This window comes from Microtus oregoni, unplaced genomic scaffold, assembly GCF_018167655.1.
Source record: "Microtus oregoni isolate MIOR12 unplaced genomic scaffold, Mior012 000053F_ref0000044, whole genome shotgun sequence".
Classification (NCBI taxonomy): domain Eukaryota; kingdom Metazoa; phylum Chordata; class Mammalia; order Rodentia; family Cricetidae; genus Microtus; species Microtus oregoni.
Window position 1 is genome coordinate 14838906 of NW_024543829.1, and position 23870 is coordinate 14862775.

General features: G+C 47.6%; 1 protein-coding gene across 2 annotated transcripts; it reads left to right on the forward strand.

The window, feature by feature from the left end:
* The first annotated feature begins 13 nt into the window (after window positions 1-13).
* On the forward strand, window positions 14-23185 carry Arhgap1 (Rho GTPase activating protein 1). Of its 2 annotated transcripts, XM_041637614.1 has the most exons (14): window positions 14-153; window positions 3735-3906; window positions 4102-4197; window positions 5165-5194; window positions 13556-13643; window positions 18740-18871; window positions 19056-19142; window positions 19270-19368; window positions 19687-19794; window positions 19880-19956; window positions 20146-20223; window positions 21097-21225; window positions 21435-21538; window positions 21656-23185. In XM_041637614.1, the coding sequence occupies exons 2-14, from the start codon at window positions 3774-3776 to the stop codon at window positions 21833-21835; spliced, it is 1341 nt and encodes a 446-aa protein (XP_041493548.1). In that variant the 5' UTR covers window positions 14-153; window positions 3735-3773; the 3' UTR covers window positions 21836-23185. The 2 variants fall into 2 exon arrangements, with proteins under 2 accessions (XP_041493548.1, XP_041493549.1); XM_041637615.1 differs by lacking the exon at window positions 5165-5194.
* The last annotated feature ends 685 nt before the right edge of the window (window positions 23186-23870 follow it).

Sequence of the window (23870 nt, forward strand, 5' to 3'; positions counted from 1 at the left end):
ATGTTTGGACCAGGAAGAAAACCGGAAGTAGGAAGATGTGGCGGAAGTAGCTGGGGCGCGGGGGCCCCGGAGGGGGCGGTTCCCGTTCCTCCTCGGAGCCGGATGTTTGCCGAGCTTTGACAGGCGTGGCAGAGGGAGCCTTGCCTGAGCGCGGTGAGCTGCAGAGCGCGGGGTCTCGCTGGGCGCGGTGGGGGAAGGGGAAGAGCTGCGCTGGTCGTCTGAAGGGCTTAGGTCCTAAAGGGGAGATTTGGAGGCAGTGACGCCGAGGTAGAACTGGGCCCGAGGGCCTTGGTCTCTCCACTGCCGGGATTTTGCCCCACTTCTGTGTCTGCAATGAGAAGACAACCACTTTCTCTGACTTCTTCCTTCCCTCTCCAAGGCATAGGCCAGTACAGAACAAACCCGTGGGTGGGAGAAGTCTCCCTGACAGGATCCGGCAAAGCTCTGAGATCGAGAAATTAGAGGGAAATGGTCGACTTTGCCACTTGATAGGCCATGCTTTCTTCTCATTTTCTTGTGAAATGAAATACATTCAGTGTAGGTTTTTGACTATGCAAACGAGATTATAATTGGGAGTTACTGTCGTGTAGGATTTATGTTTTTCCGGAGTCACAACAATCCGATTCCAACACCAGCAAACATTATGACTTCAAGTTGCTATCTCTGTACCGCCCTGGTATTCAAGTTCTGGCTGCCCCTTCGTGGCTTCTCTTTGAACCCTATGAATTTGTGACAGACACATAGGAGTGTTGTTGAGGGTCTGACTTTCACCAAGAGGCCACCTCAAACGTACTTGTGGATTGAAATCCTCCCTCTGGGCTCTATGACCTTTAACAACGTGCTCATCCCCTAGCCCCCATTTTGCTCGAACCGTAAATGGCTTTACTAGCATACGCTGACCTAGTAGTGCGGTTGTGAGGTGAACTGGTTCCAGCTCGGGTACTATGTTGGTCTTTCACAAGTGTTGGTTCCTTTCTTCTCTTAGGAAAATCATTCAGTCATTCAGCTGATGACAGGATGTCTACCACGTGCCAGGCATTATTCTGAATAAGTTGCTTTGTTTTCCTGTGCTGGAGTGGGAATCTAGGGCTCTGCATGTGCAGGCAAAGTGCTCTATTACTGAGCTGTGGCCTTAGCCTTCGAAATAGGCTCTTAGACAGTAGTTCAGAGGCTTGTGAAGCCTTTAAAATTGCATGCAAGATTTCATGGATCTGTTCTATTTTTTTTTTTTTTTTGGTTTTTCGAGACAGGGTTTCTCTGTGGTTTTGGAGCCTGTCCTGGAACTAGCTCTTGTAGACCAGGCTGGTCTCGAACTCACAGAGATCCGCCTGCCTCTGCCTCCCGAGTGCTGGGATTAAAGGCGTGCGCCACCACCGCCCGGCCCTGTTCTATTTTTTTTTTTTTTGAGAAGTTCACAGATATCAGAATTTTTGAGAGATTTATGATTTTGCCAAAGTCAAGTCTTTTTCTAAAGTGACGCGTGAACACTCTCTAAAGGTAAAGGTTTACATGCCAAAAACGCAAGATTCATCTTAGAGAGAGAAGTGTTTCTGCAGAGCTTAATAGGGCTCGCAAGTGGCTGGTATTATTTCATTTCTGTCATTTTGTGTTAGAATTTCCCTTCGCGGGAAATTCATCTCCCACTGGACAGCAGATAAACATCTGGGCTCAGAGAAGGCAATAGAAGGGGCCAAGAGAGGTCAGGGAGCTGGGCACACTGTGATTAGTTTTGCTGGTAAAGGAGGTTATGTGGGAGTTGAAGGAGCTCAGGAGAGAAAGAGGCTCCTGGGAAAGAGATGGGAGTCCCATTCAGCTGTCCTCCCTCACACACAGCTCAACTCTAACCACTACTTTTAATCCTGTTTACTTCCAGCAAGTGCTTCTGAGCACTAGGGAGTTAGATCTGGGAGGAGCCTTTGCTTCATAGATGAGGAAATTTAAGATCCCGACAGGGAAGGCGCTGGCCCAGGATCTCTGCAGCCCTTGGCTTGGGCAGGACTGTCACCTGGTTTTTCATATATTCGATTTCATGCTTTTTCTGTCACGCCAGATATTATTGTGTACAAAATGATTTCTCTTGCATAGCTGTGAGGTCGGGGGTGCCAAGAAGTTCCTGGCGCCTGGGCAGTGATGAGTGGGGAGCCACTCTAGCAGGAGGGTATTGTTTCCAACTGGAGTCGGTTCACTTTCATGAGCCAGTGCTTCTCACCCTTCCTGATCCCTCATGTTGCGGTGACCCCATCCATAAAATTATTTTCATAACTGTAATTTTGTTACTGTTATGAATCATAATATAAACATCCATGTTTCCCAATGGTCATAGGTGACCCCTGTGAAAGGGTCATTTGGTCACCAAAGGGATTTCAACCCACAGGTTGAGAGCCACTAAGCAATGGTCCTGTGAGAAGCAGCCCTGTAGCCTCCTGGTTGAATCTGGGAGAGTCAGTGGGCCAGAGGCAAATTCCTCAATACTGGAGATTGCCCGGTTGGAGGGCCGAGGGTTGAAGGGGGAGTGAGGATCCGGTCTTTGGGCAAAGGCAAAGTTACTCACCAAGAGAAATGCGTTCCTGAATGTGAAAGGTTTGCCCTCTGTGTTCTTAGTGAGGAACCTGTATTTTGGTGTCCAGCTGGATGAGTGAATCCCCAAGGGATGGGAGAAAAAGAGCAAGGAAGAAGCAAGGTCTTTGGCTTTGAAAACCTGAAACAGTTTTCCTACTGACTCAGTATATTGCCATGGTAACAAGGAAGTTGTTGTTTAGACCCTGGGAGCTGTTCACCATTTAGAGCCCTAGGCTGTAATATGTGGGGAGGGGCGGTTGTCATGATCCTTGTGCTCACAGTGTGCATCTCACGTGGCAGCTCTTCTCTTCTTCCTACCCCCAGGCCCTTTCTCTTCTCTCACCTGTCCTACTGATTCTCTGACCTTATATGTCATTTTCTCCTGGCCTCGGGAATGCAGTTTCTTCTTTGGTGTTGGGCAACTAGGTTGGATGAAGCCTCATTCCTCACCCATCTGGTGAGCTCAAGGGAGGTGCTACCTCCATTGGCTGGGTCCTAGACCTGGTTTTAGTGCCAACTCTTCCCCCAGCTCTTCTGATCTCCATACTCTAGATATTGCGGGCAACCTCTTTTCCCTCTGTGCCCTAACATCCTTAAGACAGTCTGTTGACTTTGCCACAGGGAAACCACGGTCTGGAACCCCTACAGGTTTAGAGAGGGCCAAGAGCATTGGGGACCTACAAGAGGTCTGCTGGGATTGGCAGATAGATTCCATTCCTTGTCCCAGGTAAACCAAAGTGCACACCTCAGCCATGACCCTTTCTCCTGGGACCCTATCATCTTCGACCGGAGAAAGAAGTGGGATAGCCAGGGCCCCAGCTGGCCTTTTTCATGGCATTTGGAGACTCTTGGATTCCTCAGATTCTTGTAGCATCTATTCCTGTAACTGTTGGGGAATGTGAGGATATGCCCTTTGGCAGTTGGGGCTGCGTTACTTGGTCAGTCGGGTGACAGGCAGTGTGGGATCTGGCTGAGGACCTGAAGGGAGGTGCTGGGCTGTGCCATCCGCTACTCCAGCTGCCTTTTCTGGCAACATGCTCTGTGGAACTCTTGGCAGGATTAGGACTGTTGAGGAATAGGGACAAGGGTGCCAGAAGAGAAAAGAAGAGGACAGAAGGGTTCACTGAAAGAATTACAGAATCTGACCCACCTCTCTTCCTCCCCTCCACATCCAGGTTTCTCCTCTGGTTCTTCTGCAGGAAACAGACACAGCCATGGATCCTCTCTCAGAGCTGCAAGATGATCTGACCTTGGATGATACCAGCCCAGCTCTGAACCAGTTGAAGCTAGCCTCCATTGATGAGAAGAACTGGCCTTCTGATGAAATGCCAGACTTTCCCAAGTCAGGTGAGTGGCACAATGTCTCAGGCAACTGTAGACACCCCGGAGAGGAGGCTCCTTCCTGCTGGAGGAGTCTTCAGGGGGTAAGGTTGGGCCAAGGAGACCAGCCCTAGAGTATGGCTAGGACTGTAAGTTCCCTAGGGGCAGGCTAGAGAGAATGAGTCATGGAGAAAGTGACTCTGCCTTTGCCATATTCCTCAGATGACTCTAAAAGCAGCTCTCCAGAACCTGTCACACACCTGAAGTGGGATGACCCTTACTATGACATTGCCCGGCACCAGATTGTGGAAGTAGCAGGTAAGCATGCTCAGTAAGGTACTTCTTCCCTGATATTCCGTGCTCCTGGCTTAGAGAAGCCAGCCTCTTTTGCTACCAAGAAAGGGTACATTTTGTGCCTAGCCTCTGGCCTGCTCTTGGGCTTATGGATCTTCCCTTATGAGCATGGACTGGTTTTGATTGGTATGTACCACTGCTTCCTGACATATGGTCCCTGGTCTCCCACTGCAGCCGGAATGTGGGAGGCATTGTGGCCTAAGAGCTTTGAAGTTAGAAAGTTGAGTTTGATCCAGTTTTGCTCTCTGACCTCCTTTCTCATACTGTTGTTGAGAGGAGTACAATGATTCTCGTATGTTAGCATCCTGGGAGCTAGAGCTACCTTCCTGTCCTGTCTTCACTCGCCCTGATCCCTGATACCTGCTTTTCCATCAGTCACTGGAGATGCGGATAATGTCGCCCCCTTCTGGGGGTTTGGAATGGGCAGAGCCTTTTCAAGATGCACAGTGCCACGTGACTCCCTGGAACGTCAAGTTTCTAGTGGGTGTGCTGCCCTGCTGAGAATGGGTGCAGGAACCTTTTGGCTCTCTGCTTCAGGAAGCTCCCTGTGTCATAAGGCAGCCCCAGAAGAGACTGGAGCAGGGAACTAGTGAGCCTCAGTGAGCTGGCTCTTGTTGTCAGGGTCAGAAGAGGCCACAATGTCGAAGGCATTCCCATGGTGCCTGAGTTTCTGATGCTTACTTTGGTCTGGGTTGGAGCCCTTGAACGATCTCTCTTGACCCTGCAGAAGCAAGACAGTTTCTTCCTGGCTTAGGTCTGAGCCTGGGAATCTGAGTAAGGTGTCAGGGTGTCTAATGTCTGCCCTGACAGCCTCCTGACTTGGTAGTCAGTCAGAAGAGAGCAGGTGAGGTTGTTCCCCCCACTTCTGTGGGTGTTCCCTTGTCTTGCAACAAAACACCACCTTGCAGCATTTTTTTGTTTGTTTCTCCAGAATGTGGCGAGCCTGAGGGGGCCCAGCCAGGTAGGTGTCAGTTCTGGTTGTCTGTGCTTGGCCCCCCTGGCTGTGGCCTCTGGCTCTATGAATCAGAAAGGACTCTTGGTGGAGGCAGGTGGGACCAGCTTAATTGCAGCTCCATCATAGGAATCTGGGAGCTGGTGTTGGCTTTGGAAGCAGGAAATAGCAGAGTGTCTGAGAGACATGATGAGGTGGAGACCCAAAACTCTGGAGAGGGGAGCTCTAGGGGCTGTGCCTCGGGAAGCTCCCGGTATAGACAAGTCTTGTTTGAAGAACCAGTGGTGATGTCTGAACTAGAGTTCAGAGAAAGGACCTGTGTGTAAGGGAGAGGAGGCAATACTCCCAACTCCTCGACAGCCTATGTTTGTCCCTCCCTTCAGTAGCTGCCGTGGACCTCAGTCAAATTTGACTTGGTCCTTGTGGGGTCTTTCCAGTGTTGTGCTGGAACAGTAGACTCTATAGAAGGCAAAGAGACCATTATTTGTAACCTTTTAAGTTTATACAACAGCTGGTTTCAGGCCTCCAACATAATGTCAACTGGCTTGCAAAATGCCTGGCAATAGAAATATTTAACAAGGGGCTGGAGAAATGGTTCAGAGGTTAGGAGCACTGGCTGCTCTTCCAGAAGTGCTGAGTTCAGTTCCCAGAAACCACATGGTGGCTCACAGCCATCTATAATGAGATCTGGTGCCCTCTTCTGGTGTGCGGGCATACATGGCGTCAGAATGTTGTACACATAATAAATAAATCTTTGAAAAAAATATTTAACAAATGTAAACAGTCTTCATATACCGTAACTTTCTCAGTCCCGACCTCCACCTTAGAAGTTCTTGTCCTGCAGGTTGTGGGCAGCAGCACCCGGAAAGCCTGCTGGAGAGGCTCTCCTGTTGCTGGTTAACACCCATGCTACCTTGAAAGAGCCTGATTGGTATCTGGGGAATGCAGGCTTCTCCTACTCCACCCTCTCCCCAGCACCCAGCTGCCAGCTCTGTGTCTCTCTTAAGGGTCCAGGGCAGAATCAGCTCTAATCCCTTCTGAGAGTAGGGAGGGGGTTCCGGTATGCTTCCTGTAGTAGCCACCCTGCTTGCTTGCAAACTTGGTGATGGGACTTCCATTTCTGAGGAGTCAGAGGACAAGGCCTAGAGCCCCAGGGCTCTGACTCATCCCATGCATGCCTTCCAACTCCTGACTGATCCTTGATCCCCTTGCTGTCTTGACATTTTTCAGTGTGTGTTACCAGATCAGCCTTATGGTTAGCACCGAGGACTTGCCTGGGTATCCGCCCCCTTTCCTAGAAGCTTACATTCTTACACTGGGTATGATTCAGTGGTAAAGCTCTCAACCTAGTGCAAGGCCTGGGTACCAGCCTCAGTACTGGGAAAAATGAAACAATAAAAAGGAACCTAACAGTCCAGTCTTTTTTTTTTTTTTTTTTATTTTCGAGATAGGGTTTCTCCGTAGCTTTTGGTTCCTGTCCTGGAACTAGCTCTTCTAGACCAGGCTGTCCTCGAACTCCCAGAGATCCGCCTGCCTCTGCCTCCTGAGTGCTGGGATTAAAGGCGTGCGCCACCACCACCCGGATAACAGTCCAGTCTTAAAGCCAGTCACAGTCCTCTTTGACCCCCCACCCAGGGCTACCAAGGCACAAATTTCTTTTTCTAGAGAAAATGCACATCTTTGTAACTTTTGGTGAACCAGTGAGTTTATTAGGGTTGCTCATAAAGCACGGATGAAGGGTTTCTACACCCCTCTTCTGTGGCCAGCTGAGAGGTGGAACAACATGCTCCTGGCCTGTAGCCTTACCCTCTCACTGACACCTTACATCCCAAAGCTCTCAGACCCTCTACCTTGGCCAGGTACAAAACTCTTCCAGACAGGCTTCAAATAAAAGCTTCAATGCTCTCCCCAGGCCCTCCCACTTCAGCACCCGCATTCCAGGCATTCCTTCTGCTTAGGTGGAACTAGGCAGGTGATGCTCCCCTTCATGCAGGAGTCCCAGGACTTCTGAACTTCAGATTGTGTGGCTGGGCTACGTTCTGTGTCTGTGTCTCTCCCCCTGCTCTGCTGCTTTCCTTTCCCCCAACAGAGCCAGTTGGAAGTAAATGAGGGCAGGAACTTAGATGGAAGCCACCAGCAGCTGCCCCCCCAAAACACTAGCACTTCAGGGTTCAGAGAACTAGTGTGGTGCGCACATACCTATAATAAATATCAAAGCTGGAGGTGGTGGCACACACCTTTAATCCTACTGCTTGGGAGGCAAAGGCAGGGGGATCTCTATAGTTCAAGTCCAGCCGGTCTACATAGTGAGTTCCAGGACAGCCAGGACTACATAATGAGACCCTGTCTTATAAAAACAAAGACAAAAACAAACAAGCAAAAATACCGAATTCTATCACTCAGTAAACTGAGGTAGAGGAGCTTCAGGTTTAGGCCTGCTGGGTGTGTGTTTGTGTGTGTGTGTGTGTGTGTGTGTGTGTGTGTGTATACCTGCTAATTGACGAAGTCTCAGTTTACCTTTTAGAATTAATTCAGAGATTTTCCACATAAGTTTTTAATTTTTTACTTGGTTTATGTGGTAAAAAGATCCATTCTAAGATATTATCGTCCCTCTGCATTAAAATTCCTGTAGGAGAAATTCTGGAAGGCAATATGACTAGATTACAATTAAGATTTGGATTCACCTCATCTACATGTGCCTCCTGTAATTTCCCTCAACAATCCTAATTCCTTTTCTGCTTCAACTGTTAATTCTCTAGGACTATTCAAGTCTTTATCACCATCTAAGGTTTGTTTAAATGAATTATTAGATCAGGTGTTATCCCAACAGCCGGTCATAGATTGGAAATGTCTCCTAATAATCTTTGAAAGTCATTAAGAGTCCGTAACCGGTCTCTCCAAATTTGTGCCGTTTGTGTTCTAATTTTCTGTAAACCTATTATGTAACCTAGGTAATTAACAGAATCTCTTCTTTGAATCTTTTCAGGAGCAATTTGTAATCCCCATTTAGGCAAAACTTTCTTTACTTCTTTAAACATCCTTTCTAAGGTATCTATATTTGAATCAGATAACAAAATGTCATCCATGTTATTGTAGATTATAGACTTGGGAAATTGCTTATGTATTATTTCCAATGGCTGGCTGACAAAGTATTGGCACAGGGTTGGGCTATGGAGTATTCCCTGTGGGAGGATGGTCCATTGATATCTTTTAGTAGGCTGAGAATTATTTTAAGTAGGCACTGTGAAGGCACACTTTTCTCTATTCTTTTCTTGTAATGGTATAGTGAAGAAACAATACTTTAAATCAGTAACTATGACAAGCCATCCCTTTGGTAACAGAGAAGGCAGAGGAATTCCAGGTTGTAGAGGGCCCAGAGGTTGAATAACTTTGTTGATATATAACATGAACGGGGGCCTGCTTGTTGTTGGGGTTTCTGTCTCGCCCAGTACCCAAAAACTGTTTAGCCCCAAAGAAAATCACACATAGGTCTCCATAAATTATAAGCTAATTGGCCCATTAGCTCTAGCCTCTCATTGGCTAACTCTCACGTCTTGATTAACCCATTTTTCTGATCTATGTTAGCAATGTGACTCAGTACCTTTTTTCAGTGGTGCAGATCACATCCTGCTGCTTTGGTCTTCTGGGCAGGAGTGGGAGGAATCAACTTCCTCCTTCCCAGAATTCTCCTGTTCTCATTACATCATTTCTACTTCCTGTCTGGTTTTCCCGCCTATACTTCCTGCCTGGCCAATCAGCATTTATTTAAAACATGATTGACAGAATACAGACAATTCTCCCACATTGATAGCCCTTGGATCTGTCACCGTTCTCCATTTTCCAGATTTCATTTTAACAACAAATACAGGAGAATTCCAAGGGCTAGTAGATTTGTCTATATGTCGAGCATCTTGTTGTACCAGCTGTTCTAAAGCCTGCGACTTTTCCTCAGCTAGAGGCCACTGCTTAACCCATATTGGTTTCTCAGTTAACAATTTTAAAGGTAGGGCTGTTGGTATCTCTGAAGGTTTATCAATTGCTTTGTGTTCTTATACAACCCGAATGGCTGGTGTCTGTCGTCTATAATATCTTCTAATATTTTCCTTAAAAACATAAGATTTTGGGATGGCAGGAATGTTAATCTGGGTATTCCATTGCTGCAATAGGACATGGCCCCACAAATTCACTGCATTATTGGCTATATATGGCCTTAGTCTTCCTATCTGACCTTCTGGCCCTATGCATTCAACCCGAGATAGGGTTCCAATTCCCAGGAACTGAACATTTACCTCTTGAAGAGGCCAATTCAGATGCCAAGATTCTGGAGTAATGATACTGACATCCACACCTGTGTCTAATAAGCCTTCAATAAAAATGCCATTTATACAAACTCTTAGCTTTGGTCTTTGATCATTTATAGAAGTCTGCTAGAATACATGTTTCCTCTGTCCCACTGGAGTTTTTGACTCACCCTCCACATTTATCCCATCATTCAGACCAGTATTGCTTTTTACAGCAGGCATTGGATTTTTTAATTTTCTTGGTAAGACACATTCTCCATCGTAACTGGGAATGACTGGACCACATTCATCATGGGGGCCTGCAAGAGGCCCCCCACAGTGTTTCCTGATGGTATTGGTTTGCTTGTCTATCTGTCATTGACCTACCTTCATTGTTCCAGTGTCGGCCTTTGCCACACCTCCTACATACACCTGGAAACTGAGTCCTCCTATTTCTGCCATTCCCAAGGAGGCATTATTCCTAGGAATCCATTGTCGACAATCCCTTCTCAGATGTCCCATTCTACAATTAAAACATTTGGTATTTTGATGTCCTCTCTTACCATTGGAAATTGCTTCTTCTACCCACACTTCACTACCATAGTCAAGTGTCTCAACATTCATTGTAACGCAAGACCCATTCATCCCTGGGTGCTGATCTGATCTTTAAAGGTCCAAGGATCCGTTTGCACTCAATGTGGGCATTCTCATAAGCCAAATATTCAATTATTATATGTCAAGCTTCTGGGTCAGTTACTCCTATTTGTATAGCCCTAGTTAGTCTTTGCAAAAAGTCACTAAAAGATTCTCTCTGGCCCTCTTTAACCCTAAGATAGATTCAACTCTCTTTTCTGGTTCCTGAATCCTGTCCCAAGCCTTTGAAGCTGCTGTGCTGCATAGGGACAATGTGTAGCCATCATAAAGAGCTTGATCCTGAGGATCAGAGTAAGGTCCTTCGCTTAGAATTTGATCTAGGGAAATCTCAAGTCCATTTGCTTTTTCTTATTGCTCTAAAGTTCTCGCCTCCTCTTTAAAAAAGAACCTCCAAAGTAACTGCTGTCCACTTTCTAGGACTGCTGAGATTAACTGAGCCCAATCTTGAGTTGTTGCTTTGTTACTGAAAGCCCAGGTTTTGACCATCTCCCTAACAAAGGATGAATGTAGTCCATAAGCTACAACTGCTTCTTTAATTTCCTTTAGATCAGTCATACGTGTGGGCTCCCATGTATATTCTTTGACTACCTTAGGATACTTGGGGCCAGATGCTTTTTCTGTTGTTATTACTGGAAAGGCAGGCAGAACTCTGCGGAAGCTACCTCGGGGATTTTTATGTACCGATGTGGTTAAATTTTGCCTTTGTACCTTTTGTTCCTGGTCATCAAATTTGATAATTTCCTCAATATTTTCAAATCTGTTTACCATTGCCTTTTGTAATGTCTGAATTCCTGTCCCGTGTTCTGCTCTAATGTCCTCATTGATGATTCCAAGGTATGAAGTCTGTCCAGTAGAGATAATGTCTCATCCTTGGACATAATCTTTGTAGCATGCATATTACCTTCCCGGAGAGACATTCTGTCAGTTAATCTGTCATTCCCCCTTGACAGAGTATGATTAAGACATTCAACAGTGCGAATTCTCTCAAATAATGTTTCAGCACCCACTGTCATTGACTGGGTTTTATGTGCCAAATCAGCTGTTTCCTTCTCCAGAGTGCTGAATCTTCCATTAAATGAAGTCATGTCCTTCAGATTTCCAAACTCTTTCTTGAGAAACATGGTTTCAGTCTGTAAAGACTGCACCATTTCTAAAAACCCCTCATTCTTAGCTCTATTGTCAAACCATTTTTTAAGGAAAAAATATTGAGGACAAAACTAATCCCCAGAATTAAGGTTAATGATGTAGAAAGGGCATCATAAAAGTCTTGTAATACCTGTAATACCTCATACATGCTGTAAGTAAAGAGGCTGTTGAAACCTTGGATGGTTAGGTTGTCTAACATATTGCCCTTTTAAATTAGCAACTTATGATCTATATTTAAGATACAGATTTAATTAGCTTGATTAGGTGCAATAACCATAACCTGCCAGTAGGTGTCGCAGGCCACCTACAAAACTAACCCAGCTGGGCCTAATGATACAGTTGGAGTCACGTGACTGGTATGAATCTGATTTTAGTGTGAAAGGCTAAAAGATATGCTTAGATCAAAAAATAGTTATTAATAGAAATCACAAACTGTGTGTACCATAGTGGGCCCTGATCAGTCAACAGCCGCAGGAGCACAGGGATAACAAGATAACAGCAGGCACCCAGGAAAGCCCGTATCCAGTCTGAATATCCGCACAGTGTGTGGTGGTGAGAGGGCTGGAAGCCCTTCTGAAGTGAGTAATGAGATAAGATAAAGAACCACAGCCGATCCGCAGCAAGAAAAGCCACCACTTTGTGAGAATTCTGTATCCAAAAGAACTGCTGGCTCCACACACAGGCCGTGGCTGGCTGAGGGAGGTCCTAGCCAGGCGCACTCCAAGCTGGCAGTGGGTAGTAGAGCTGGGGGTTCTAAAACCAAATGTTCTTCGTTGTCACCAGATGAAGGCATACGTCACAAAACAGTCCCACACCAGTTTGGAATTACAATTAATAAGAGGGTTATTTATTTAAGGGGAAAACTTACAGATCACTGTCCTAGACAACAGTTCTGTGCACGAACAGGAATAGAGTCTAGCAGCCAGAAGTGGGAGCCAGAAGAGGAAGCAAGAGAGCAGGAGCAGGGCTACTGCTGCATTTTAAAGCAAAAGAGACCACACCCAAGTGGGCTGGTATCTTAAAGGCTATTGGCTGAAGGAGCAGAAGAGCTCCCACAGCAGTTTATCACTGTTTCAGTTTCTCCGCCTCCCGCGTCTGAAGCCTACTCATTTGCTTCCCAACTCTGTGGACTTGTGGTCTTAGACCATTGGTTCTCAACCATCCTAATACAGTTTCTCATGTTGTGGTGACACCCCAACCATAAAATGATTTTTATTGCTACCTCATAACTGTGATTTTGCTGTTGTTATGAATTGTAATATAAATATCTGGTAAGCAGGATGTCTGATTTGTGACTCCTGTAGAAAGGTCATTTGATCCCAAGGGGTTGTGGCCCACAGTGGAGTAGCACTGTCTTAGACTCTCACAAAATCATACAGTAGCTACCCTTTGTTCCAGGCTGCTCTCACTTAGCCGATTCTCAAGGTTCATATATATTTTGTGCCATATATCAGTACTTTCTTCCTTTTTGTGGTCATACTTTTATTGCATGAATATACTTTATTTTTCATGACATAGATTATCATGTATCTTAGCCTAGCCTCAAATTTATTTAAATGTAGCTAAGGATAACTTTGAACTTCTGGTCTTCCTGCTTCTGTCTCTGAGAGCTGGGGTAACAGATGTAACAACTATCACTTTTGGTTTATGTGGTACTAGGGATCAAACCCAGGGCTCCCTGTATGCTAACCTGAGCAGGCATGCTGCCAACTGAGTTACATCCCCATACATTTATCTACTGATGAATGTATGTTGTCTCCACAGACATTACCCTTTCAAGGTGATTTTACTTACTTATAAAGAAAGGGTCTCACTATACCTTGCTATCTTGGAACTTGCTTGGTGGACTAGGCTGGCTTAGACTCACAGTTTTTCTGTCTTAGCTCCTGCCTCTCAAGTGCTAGATTTAAAGGCACTCAACACTGTATCTATCCTAAAAGTGGTTTTATTACTACTGTTTTGTTTTATTTTTATTTTTTTGAGACTATGTCATGTAGCCTACGCTGGCCTTGAACCTATTAAAATTTGAAAGCCTGTTTTGAAAGGTCTTGAAAGCCTGATCTTCCTGACTCCAAAGTGTGGGTTTACAAGTGTCACCATGACTGGGTTAAAAAGCAAGGTTAAAATCTGGGGGAGGCGTGTCCCAATTCAGTGCGCTTGAAGTAATTGTACCCAGCATGCCCTTGAGTAATGGACATGAGTCAGCCAAGCCCCTGCAATCACTGGCACAGGCCCCAGGTTGGTATGGTTCATTTTCCACCAGCTGTGCTCCGTCTTCTTCCACACTTAGGTGATGATAAATACGGGCGGAAGATCATTGTCTTCAGCGCCTGTCGGATGCCCCCCAGCCATCAGCTGGACCACAGCAAGCTTTTGGGGTGAGTACCCTCAGGGCGTCAGGTGGGGCTGCTTTATATCATCTGTGGGGAAGAACCCTGGAGGAGCAGTCAGACCTGATTTCTAGTCCTAGAGACTGTGACCTTGGCAAGGGTCTTGGAGCTTTATTTTCTCAATGTTTAAAGATGATAATGAGGCATGTGGCCTCTTTCCTGACAGGAGTGAGATGGCACACCAGAAAATAATCTTGAAAAGTAAATACTTTCCAAATATGGACGGTGTTCCTGATATAGTCGTGATTCTCTCTCTTTTTTTTTTAGTTTTTTGAGACAGGTTTCTCTGTGTATCCCTGACTTTCCTGGAACTAACTCTGTAGACCAGGCTGGCCTTGAACTTAAATCCACCTGTCTCTGTCTCCTAAGTGCTGAATTAAAGGTATGCACCACCACTGCTAGGCATAATCATGATTCTTTTTAAAAATAATTCATTCAATTTCATTTTATATGCATTGAGATGAGGGTGTCAGATCCCCTGGAACTGGAGTTATAGGTGTGAGCTGCCCTGTGGTGCTGGAAATCAAACCCGGGTACTCTGAAAGAATAGCCAGCCAGTGCTCTTAACATCTGAGCCATCTCTCCAGAACCATGATTTTTAATCATTTCTATTTATAATCGTAAATAACACTATCTTACTTTGTACCAAGTTTGGTTCAATGTCTTCTGTACCTGTGGGGCTTCTGCTACCAAATGTGTATGAACTCTCTCCTAGTACAGGTCCTTGGCTGTTTGTCTAGGTCACTGGTGTAGCTGTGAAGAGACTCCATGACCAAGGCAACTCTTAGAGAAGAAGGCATTTAACCAGGGACTTGCTTACAGTTTTAGAGTTTTTGTCGTCATGGTAGGGAGCATGGCTACACACAGGCAGTCATGGTGCTGTGCTGGAGAAGTAGTTGAGAGCTGTATCCAGGTGTGCAGGCAGCCGCCAGGCCTGTGTGTACACACACACACACACACACACGCACACACGCACACACGCACACACACACACAGCCTGGCAAGGGTTTTTGAAGCCTCAAGGCGCACCCCTAATGAAACACCACCTCCAATAAGGACACACCTGCTAGCCCTTCTGATCCTCCTCAAACACTTCCTGGGGACTTAAGCATTCAAATATAAGAACCCTTGGGGGCCATTCTCATTCAAAGCCCCACACTGGCTAAATGTGGCAACCCTTATCTGGGTCCATAGCAGGGACCAGTGTGCTGTCAAGGGATGTGGGGTATTCCAAAAAGCAGCAGAAATTGCCCTCAGTTTGCTCAGGGTGACCATTTTATATTTTTCCTGAGCAGTTTCGAGTGCTCTCTCAAGTGTAAAATGTGTACAATACCCACAGCAGCTCCCTAAGATCCTGAGTGCTGTACACATGCAGGGTTGTGGTGGTCTCGGGCAGACTGGGGGCCTGAGTGTGGACTTTCTGCTGGCCTCTGCTGAGGGGCTCATTCCTTGTAGTGACCTCTCTTTCCACAGCTCCTTATGAGCAGCAGAGTCCTAGTTGACAGTACACCACATGTCCAACTGGGAGTAGTCACTGTAGAGCTCACCCCAGGAGGCGGAGTCACAAACCCCACTCCAGCTTTTTTGTTAGATTGATGTACCAAGTAGCAGCCTTGTGGCTAGGTGGTGGGTCCAGTGAGAGGAAAGCAGCTAGTTTTTAGGGCAGTTACTAAGACAGCTGTGTCTATCTTGGGTCTTCCTTCGTGCTCAAAGAGTCCTGGGCAGTTTGCTGTTGCAGGTCCTCCTTCCCTTTGCGCGCGCGGGCACACACACACAGACACACACACACACACAGACACACACACACACACCACTTGGTCACAGTCCCTCCTGAGACCAGACTCGTGTTTCCACTAGTTCTGTCTGTCCTGTTTTCAGTCAGATTACATCAGACTTGGCTTTTCCCCACTCCCCACCCAGATCTAGGGGGTTGAAATGGAAAAATGCTTGAAGCTTGGAATCAGGAATCAGAAGACCAGTTAAATTTGAGCTCTGAATTTTAACTAGCTGTGTGCTTGGAGGCAGTTCTCACTGAGGTCTATATAAACTCTGAGTTCTCTGTGTCCTCACAGAGTTCTTGTAGGTAATAATGAAATTTCACCATATATATTTTTAGAGTATTACAATTTTGGGAGGTTAAAAATATGTAAGTTGTTGTGCAGAAAAAAGCACCCCTATAAAACAATGAAGTCTCACAGGCCTGTCACCCAGAAAGAAAGCCATTGCATGCTGCTACATCCACTTTGTATTTTCTTCTCCATTTGGAACTCTATATTCAATTTGATGTTTTGGATGATTCTTTCATCTTCAGGGTATAAAACATTCCTCAAAGACATCCTTTGATGTCCTTTTGTTTTTTTAGCCCAGCCAGTGACAGTGCACGACGTTAATCCCAGCACTTGGGGGGCAGAGGTAGTCAGACCTCTGAGTTCGAGGCCAGCCCAGTGTACTGAGTAAGTTCTAGGACAGCCAGGGTTACAGAGAAACCCTGTCTCAAAAAAACAAAAGAAAACAAAAACAAAAACCAAACCAACCAACCAAACAAACAAAAAACCAAAAAAACCCACACCCAAAACCATATTATTTAGCCGGATGTAGTAGTAGTGCGTGCTTTAGTTCCAGCACTTGGAAAGCAGAGATAGGTTGATCTCGGTAAGTTCCAGGTCAGCCTGGTTCTCCCACCCACCCCCAAGAAAACCCTCAAAAACCATGTAATTTACATATAATATGCATGTAGAAAAGTAAACCAATTGTGTACTACTTTTTTTTTCTTTTAAGCCAGCTCTCATTTTGTTGTAAACACCTAGGCTTAAGTGATCTATTTGCCTCAGCTTCTTGAGTATTTGGGACTACATACCTATAACACTACACCCAGTTTCTGGTGAATTCGATGATGCATGTCTGCAACCAGCACTTGGGGGCTTATGAAGGAGTATTTTGAGTTTCAGGCCAGCCTGAGCTACAGAGTGGGACCTTGTCTCAAAAAACCTAAAAACAAAGCAAACCAGAAACTCCATACCTATCAGTGCCCCGCTCCACCTCAGGTCTCCAGTTTGCTTTTCCAGTGTCTGCCTCCAGCATGACTGCTGTTCTGATGCCTGACTTCACAGATTAGTCCTGTCTGCAGAAGCATCCCATGAGATGGTCTATTTATAGATGTCCCATGATTTCTTTAGCCAATCTCCTGATATTGGACAATTTGCTGGCTGCTGAGTTGTTATTTTTTTCCCTAATAAAACTCTGGAATGAACAGTCTCCTACTCCTCTCTGTTTCCTTAGGAAGTATTCTTGAACACTGCCCAGCTTCTGATGGGCACAACTCCCCTGCACTCCAAAGGTCACGGCGTGCATCCATGGCTCAGAGTGTCTGCTGTTCTCCTCATGCAAAATGCCATTTTTTTATAAGATTTATAAGATTTTATTTATTATGTATACAGTGTTCTGTCTGTATGTCTACAGGCCAGAAGAGGGCACTATATCTCATTACAGATAGTTGTGAGCCACCATGTGGTTGCTGGGAATTGAACTCAGGACCTCTAGAAGAGCAGTCACTGCTCTTAACCTCTGAGCCATCTCTCCAGCTCAATTCTTTTTGTTTTGTTTTGTCTTTTTGAGATAGGGTTTCTCTTGGTGTAACAGCTCTAGCTGTTCTGGAACTTACTCTGTAGACCAGGCTGGCCTCTAACTCACAGAGATCCGCCTGCTTCTGCCTTCCAAGTGCTGGGATTAAAAGCATGCACCACCACTGCCCGGCTTCCAGCCTGATTCTTATCATTATTACACAGAATAATTTAGCCCTTACCCACACTGAACACTCCGTGTTTACAAAGGGCTGTGGTACTAGGATGTCATTTTGCAGCTGAGTGTGGTTGCCAAGGGACTGATTGTCCATTTTCTAAGAGGTCTGATCCTGGGCTTTCTACCCTCTCCTTATTTATTTATTTATCTATCTATCTATCTATCTATCTATTTATTTGAGACAGGGTTTCTCAGTGTTGCTTTGGAACATCCTGGAACTCACTCTGTAGACAAGGCTGGCCTTGAACTCACAGAGACCCACCTGCCTCTGCCTCCCTAGTGCTGAGATTAAAGGCGTGTGCCCAGCAAAGATTTATTTATTTGTTTGTTTTTTTTGTTTATTAAGTATAAAATGTTCTGCCTGCATGTATGGCTGCGGGCCAGAAGAGGGCACCAGATCTCATTACAGATGGTTGTGAGCCACCATGTGGGTGCTGGGAATTGAACTCAGGACCTCTGGAAGAACAGCCAGTGCTCTTAACTGCTGAGCCATCTCTCCAGCTCCCTATTGTTTATCACTTCCAAATTTCCAGTGTGTTCAGCGTGTGTGTGTGTGTGTGTGTGTGTGTGTGTGTGTGTGTATGTGTGTATGGCTTTGTGGTCCATCAAAAGCCTACGGATTGGAACAGTTGACCTTCTGGCCGTCCTGACGTCCTTTCATGAACACAATGTTTTATAGACTGTACCATAGATCACAGATTCTGTAGGAGGCAGAAGTGCTCCAAGGTCTAGAATGCAGTCTTGGCATTGGACACTTCACCACTGTGCCACAAACTGAAACCTTGGCCAAGCACCTGACCTCTGCTGATTGCCATCATTAGTAAAACAGGGTTGACTTGAGCTTCTGTTGTAATGTGGGAAGAATGAGGTAATGTATTGGAAGTGTTTGGCAGACATTAAAAGCTTTGACCAATAACCAGTGACTCAGGGCGATCCTGAGAAAAGTATGCCAAGCCCTTTAACTGCGGAATGCACAGCCCAGCTTGGACCTCAGGTCTGCCGATTTTGCTGTCAGAATGAGCGCTGTTTGCATACTTCTCCATTAGTCCAGCTCTGGCCTCTGCCTTCTTCCAGGAGAGACTGTGGGCTACACAGGCAAATGACAGCAGGGAGGTCTGTGGGGAAGGGAACCGCGATGCGAGTACTGGTTTCTGTTGTGCAGAGGACAGATCTGAGCAGGGCTTTTTATGTGTGTATGACGTTGGGAGTTGAACCTGTGGCTCACACATGCTAGGTGATTACTCTACCACAGAGCTACACCCCCAACCCTGGCACTTCTCTTGAAGGTACTTGAAGCACACACTGGACCAGTATGTGGAGAGTGACTACACACTGCTCTACCTGCACCACGGCCTGACCAGTGACAACAAGCCCTCCCTCAGCTGGCTACGGGATGCCTACCGGGAATTTGATCGCAAGTGGGTTGGGACATGGGGATGGGCTCCAGAGCCTAGTGTGGGTGGCTCTGTGTTGACAGCTGTCTGGGTTCTGGATTGTCTGGGTTGTTCTGGTCAGGAGCTTATTCCGTGTTAGTACAGGCAGGGCCCCTAACAACCCTGCCCCTCACTCCACCCATTCCCAAGTTTTCCACTTATCCTGCAGGTACAAGAAAAACATCAAGGCCCTGTATATTGTGCACCCGACCATGTTCATCAAAACCTTGCTTATCCTCTTCAAGCCCCTCATCAGGTGAGCAGGCCACAGGTGTGCACCCCTCACACAGCGTGGGGTGATGTAGACCAGGTGCCTGTCTGCAGGGAAAAGCAAAGGCCCACCATGGGTCCAGCTTGACCCAGATCCTTCCCATTGCCTCCAGTTTCAAGTTTGGTCGGAAGATCTTCTACGTGAATTACCTGAGCGAGCTGAGTGAGCATGTGAAGCTGGAGCAGCTGGGGATCCCTCGCCCAGTGCTCAAGTGAGACAGCAGGGTGTGGGGTGTGTGTGTGGGGGCGTGTGCTTGCGTGTGGACCCTGGAGAACCTGGAGGAGTGAGGACAGCAGTGTCAGGTGGATCTCAGTGAGTTTGAAGCCAGCAGGTCTACAAGAGCCAGTTCCAGGACAGCCAGGACTGTTACACAGAGAAACCGTGTCTCAGAAAAAGAAAGAAAGGAAAGGAAGAGGAGCGGGGGGGGGGGGGGGGGGGGGGAATAAAATCACACAGTAAATGCTTGATAGCATTGGCTACAAAGTTACAGAGCCAGAGGGCCTGACCCTTGTTCCATCTACTCTCCCAGGTATGATGACTTCCTCAAATCCACCCAAAAGAGCCCTGCAACAGCTCCCAAGCCCATGCCACCACGCCCCCCGCTGCCAAACCAGCAGTTTGGGGTCTCACTGCAGCAGTGAGTATACTGAAGTTGGGCAGGCTGGGGCTGATGGGAGCTGGACCAGCCTGCAGAGTCCCAGCTCACCCCTCTGCTCCCACAGCCTCCAGGAGAAGAACCCAGACCAGGAGCCCATTCCCGTTGTGCTCAGGGAGACAGTTGCCTACTTGCAGGCTCACGGTGAGTGCTGTGGAGCCCTGGGCCTAGTGACCTTCCCGGCCACTCTCTTCCCTGGCTGCCCTAGAGAAACTCTGAGCAGAGCATAGAAAAGTACACTCCAATGACCCTTCTTTAAATTCCAAGAGTGATCTGGCAAGGAAGTGATCTATCACCTAGAGCTCGGAGACTCACCAGCCCCTTATTCCCCAGCTCTCACCACAGAGGGCATCTTCCGGAGGTCGGCCAACACCCAGGTTGTACGGGAAGTGCAGCAGAAATACAACATGGGTGAGTGGGCCAGCCCCTGAGCTTGTCCAGAGCGTGTGTGTGTGCAGTGATGGGGGTGGGGGTGGGAGAGAGAGAGAGAGAGATAGAGAGAGGGGGGGGGGGTGGGGGGACGTGTTGTAACTGATGGGCTGTAAGCAAGGTCCCAGATTCTCTTCTTGCCAGAATTTCCATGTCCTTTGGTGTGGCCAAAGGTCCTGCTTCTGCTGCCTCACTTTGGGGAGCTGCAGCCTTGGGTTCAAGGTCATTTAGAGGCAAAGGGGCAAGGAATAATTGTCACGTTTTCCAGTGTCCTCATGCTCTGCAGATGGTCTGAGTCTGTGTACCCTTGTTGAGAGGAAGAAAAGAACTGGGCAATGGTGGTGCACACCTTTAATCCCAGCACCCAGGAGGCCGAGGCAGTCAGGTCTCTGAGTTCAAGGCCAGCCTGGTCTACAGAGCAAGTTCCAGGGCAGGCTCCAAGGCTACACGGAGAAACCCGGTCTTGAAAAACAAACAAAACGGGACTGGAGAGATGGCTCAGTGGTTAAGAGCATTGCCTGCTCTTCCAAAGGTCCTGAGTTCAATTCCCGGCAACCACATGGTGGCTCACAACCATCTGTAATGAGTTCTAGTACCCTCTTCTGGCCTGGCAGAATATTGTATACATAATAAATAAATAAATTAAAAAAAAAGAAAAAGAAAGAAAAACAAACAAAAAAGGAAAAAAAAAGAAGAAAACAAACAAACAAAAACCGAAAAAGGAAGTGAAGGGGCAGATGCAATAGGGGGGTCCTGGGAAAAGGCAGCTGTGCAGCAGACAAAAGGACAAAGTAAGGGGGCTTGTTGGCCTCTGGATTGGCCTGGTGTTCTCTCATTCTTTCTTCCTGCACGTAGGGCTGCCGGTGGACTTTGACCAGTACAACGAGCTGCACTTGCCGGCAGTCATCCTCAAGACCTTCCTTCGGGAGCTTCCTGAGCCCTTGCTGACCTTTGACCTCTACCCCCACGTTGTGGGCTTCCTCAGTGAGTCCTCTCTTTCCTCCCCAGCTATGCAAATCCCCTGCCAGAGCCGGAACTGAGCTCAGGGGAGTGTATATGGCCATACCCACCGTCCCCTGCAGGCTCGTGGGCATAAGCAGCTCTCAGAAGTCCGGTTGGGTCCCCATTAGTCTCACACCAGGGTTTCCTGAGCTAGCCCTGTGCCCTGTAATCTGGAGCTGCCCTCTTCACAGACATTGATGAAAGCCAGAGAGTGGAGGCCACGCAGCAGGCTCTCCACAGCCTGCCAGAGGAGAACTACCAGGTGCTGCGCTTCCTGACTGCCTTCCTGGTACAGGTGAGCCCTGGCCCCTGCCACTCACCTGGTGTGGGGGGGGGTCACTGCTTGGAGGTGGTTGCTGGGAGTAAGAGGCAGGGCCCTAGATTCTAGTTGTAGCCCCATTTCCTTCCACAGATATCTGCCCATTGTGACCAGAACAAGATGACCAACACTAACCTGGCTGTGGTCTTTGGCCCTAATCTGCTGTGGGCCAAGGACGCTGCTATCACCCTCAAGGCCATTAATCCTATCAACACCTTCACTAAGTTCCTCCTGGATCACCAAGGGGAGTTGTTCCCCAGCACAGACGCCTAGGAGGTCTGAGCGCAGCCCCCACCAGCCCCTTCTCTGGCATCCCCAGTTGGACTTGTCCTCCTGGAGTCTAGGGTTCCTGCCTAGGAAGGGGCCCCCAAAACCCTGGAAGATGGAAGTTGGAGCTCACTAACTGGGCAGCCCCTACTCTCCCTCTGTCCGGCCCACCTCACCAGCCCTGGAGGCCTCTATTATCGTAAGACATTTTCTTTGCCTTATACCTCTCACTGCCTCTTTGGTTGCTGGGCTTTCCAGAACTGGGCTTGGTGCCTCTAGGACCGAACCTCAGTAACCCTTTTCTTTTTCCTGCCTGTTTCCCTGGCAATTGTAGAAGACTAAATCACTGCCGGCTGTGCTGGTACGGGGGCTGGTCCTCTCTTTCCTGCTTGTTAGGAAATGGGACAGCTGAGCTTCTTGACTTGAGCTGGCTCTGCTGGGTACATCCCTTTCTGGTCAGTTGCTGTGCTTTTTAGAAGTGAATGTTGGCCTGGGCGCAAGTTCCCTGTGCTGCCCTTCCTACTAGTACGGATGGCAAGACCAGAGTTGGCTTGTCACTTCTGCCTCCTGGGTCTGTTTCTCCTCAAGTGCTACTGCTCCCAGTGTGTCCTACTCCCCCATTTCTGCCACACCTGGCATCTTGGGTCACAAGACTGAGACTCTGCACATCTGTTGAAATGGTCCTCCCATTCCTGGGAGAGCCCCAGTGTCAGGTGTGTCAGCAGCACAGTCCTGTCCCCCACGCTCTCATGTGTACAGTGCTCCAGGATCCCTGGTGGCCCTTACTTCCTGCCTGGGTACTCTTGGAGGACACGGAGCTCAGAAGCCCCTACGAGGGGAAGGGGTTTTACTAATAAATCACCCCACCAGGAAGATTGAGGGAGTGTGGTGGCTACCGGGCCGTTGTCTCTCAAAAACCCTGAGCCGCAGTGATGACTGACCGCTTTCATTCTACGCCTACTGAAAACTCGTGACCCCAGTGAAGGGCAAGTACCTGCAGTGAGCCTGCCCTGCCCTGCGCGGGCGGCCAGGCAGGACAGCTCCAGAGATGGCACTGGGTATTGTGGGACCTGCACTGGGCATCTTGCAGATGAGGCCGCCGTGTATCAGGTCTCTGATGCCTGAAGTGCTGCTTCTGTCAATCCCGGGCCACTCGATTGTCACCCACCTTTTTGTATCAAGTGTTGCTACACTCCATTTATTGGGGAGCCTTTGGGACCTCTCTAGCCCTGCCCCTGCCCTGTCAGTGTGTACTGGGGGCTCTGTGAATCCAGTGTTCACATTTACCGTGATTTTCCTGGCCCCAATCATGTATTTCACCGTCTGCACTTTTTGTATTTCAATAAAAATGGAAATGGAAATGCCCATCTGGCTGCTTAGGAAGTGAGACCCTGGACCACGTGGGAAGTGCGGCATGACTGAGAAAGAGGGCCTCAGGAAGTCCCCTCCCTAGTTCATCTTAATTTTGTCTGTCATAATTTTCTTGGGGAAATATGAACAATGAAAGTCTAAAGAAAAATGATTCCGATCCCAGTCAGTGGCATACTTCGTGAGCACGGGGACCCCGAGCAGCTCTATCACAGAGGACTCACCCCAGTGTGGGGAACTGTAAAGATGGGGTCCCTCCTCCAATCTTCAACTCCCATATATTTAAGTCTGGTGCCTTCCAATATCACATGCAACTGGGACAGAATCATATGTAGTGGAGAGGGAGCAGGTGTAGCTTCCCAGTGACGATCTAATGACCCTGCTTACCTCCTTTCAAAAGACCCCCAGCCCTCGTCTTTTCATTGTGCCAATTGTTTTTGCCTCCCCCTCTTTACGTAGGTCCCGAGGACAAGCTCAGGTTGTCAGACTTGCGCAGTAAATACTTCACCAATGGAGCCGCCTCTCTAAGGTTTTCTTGTGCTGTGGCAACAGCTGCTCTGATGAAATAAGGGCTGGGAGCTCAAGAGAGCAGGGAAGAGCACCTGGTGCTCTTCCAGCAGGGGCTCAGCAGCTCCACACAGTCTACACACGCATCCATACATATCAGGATTTT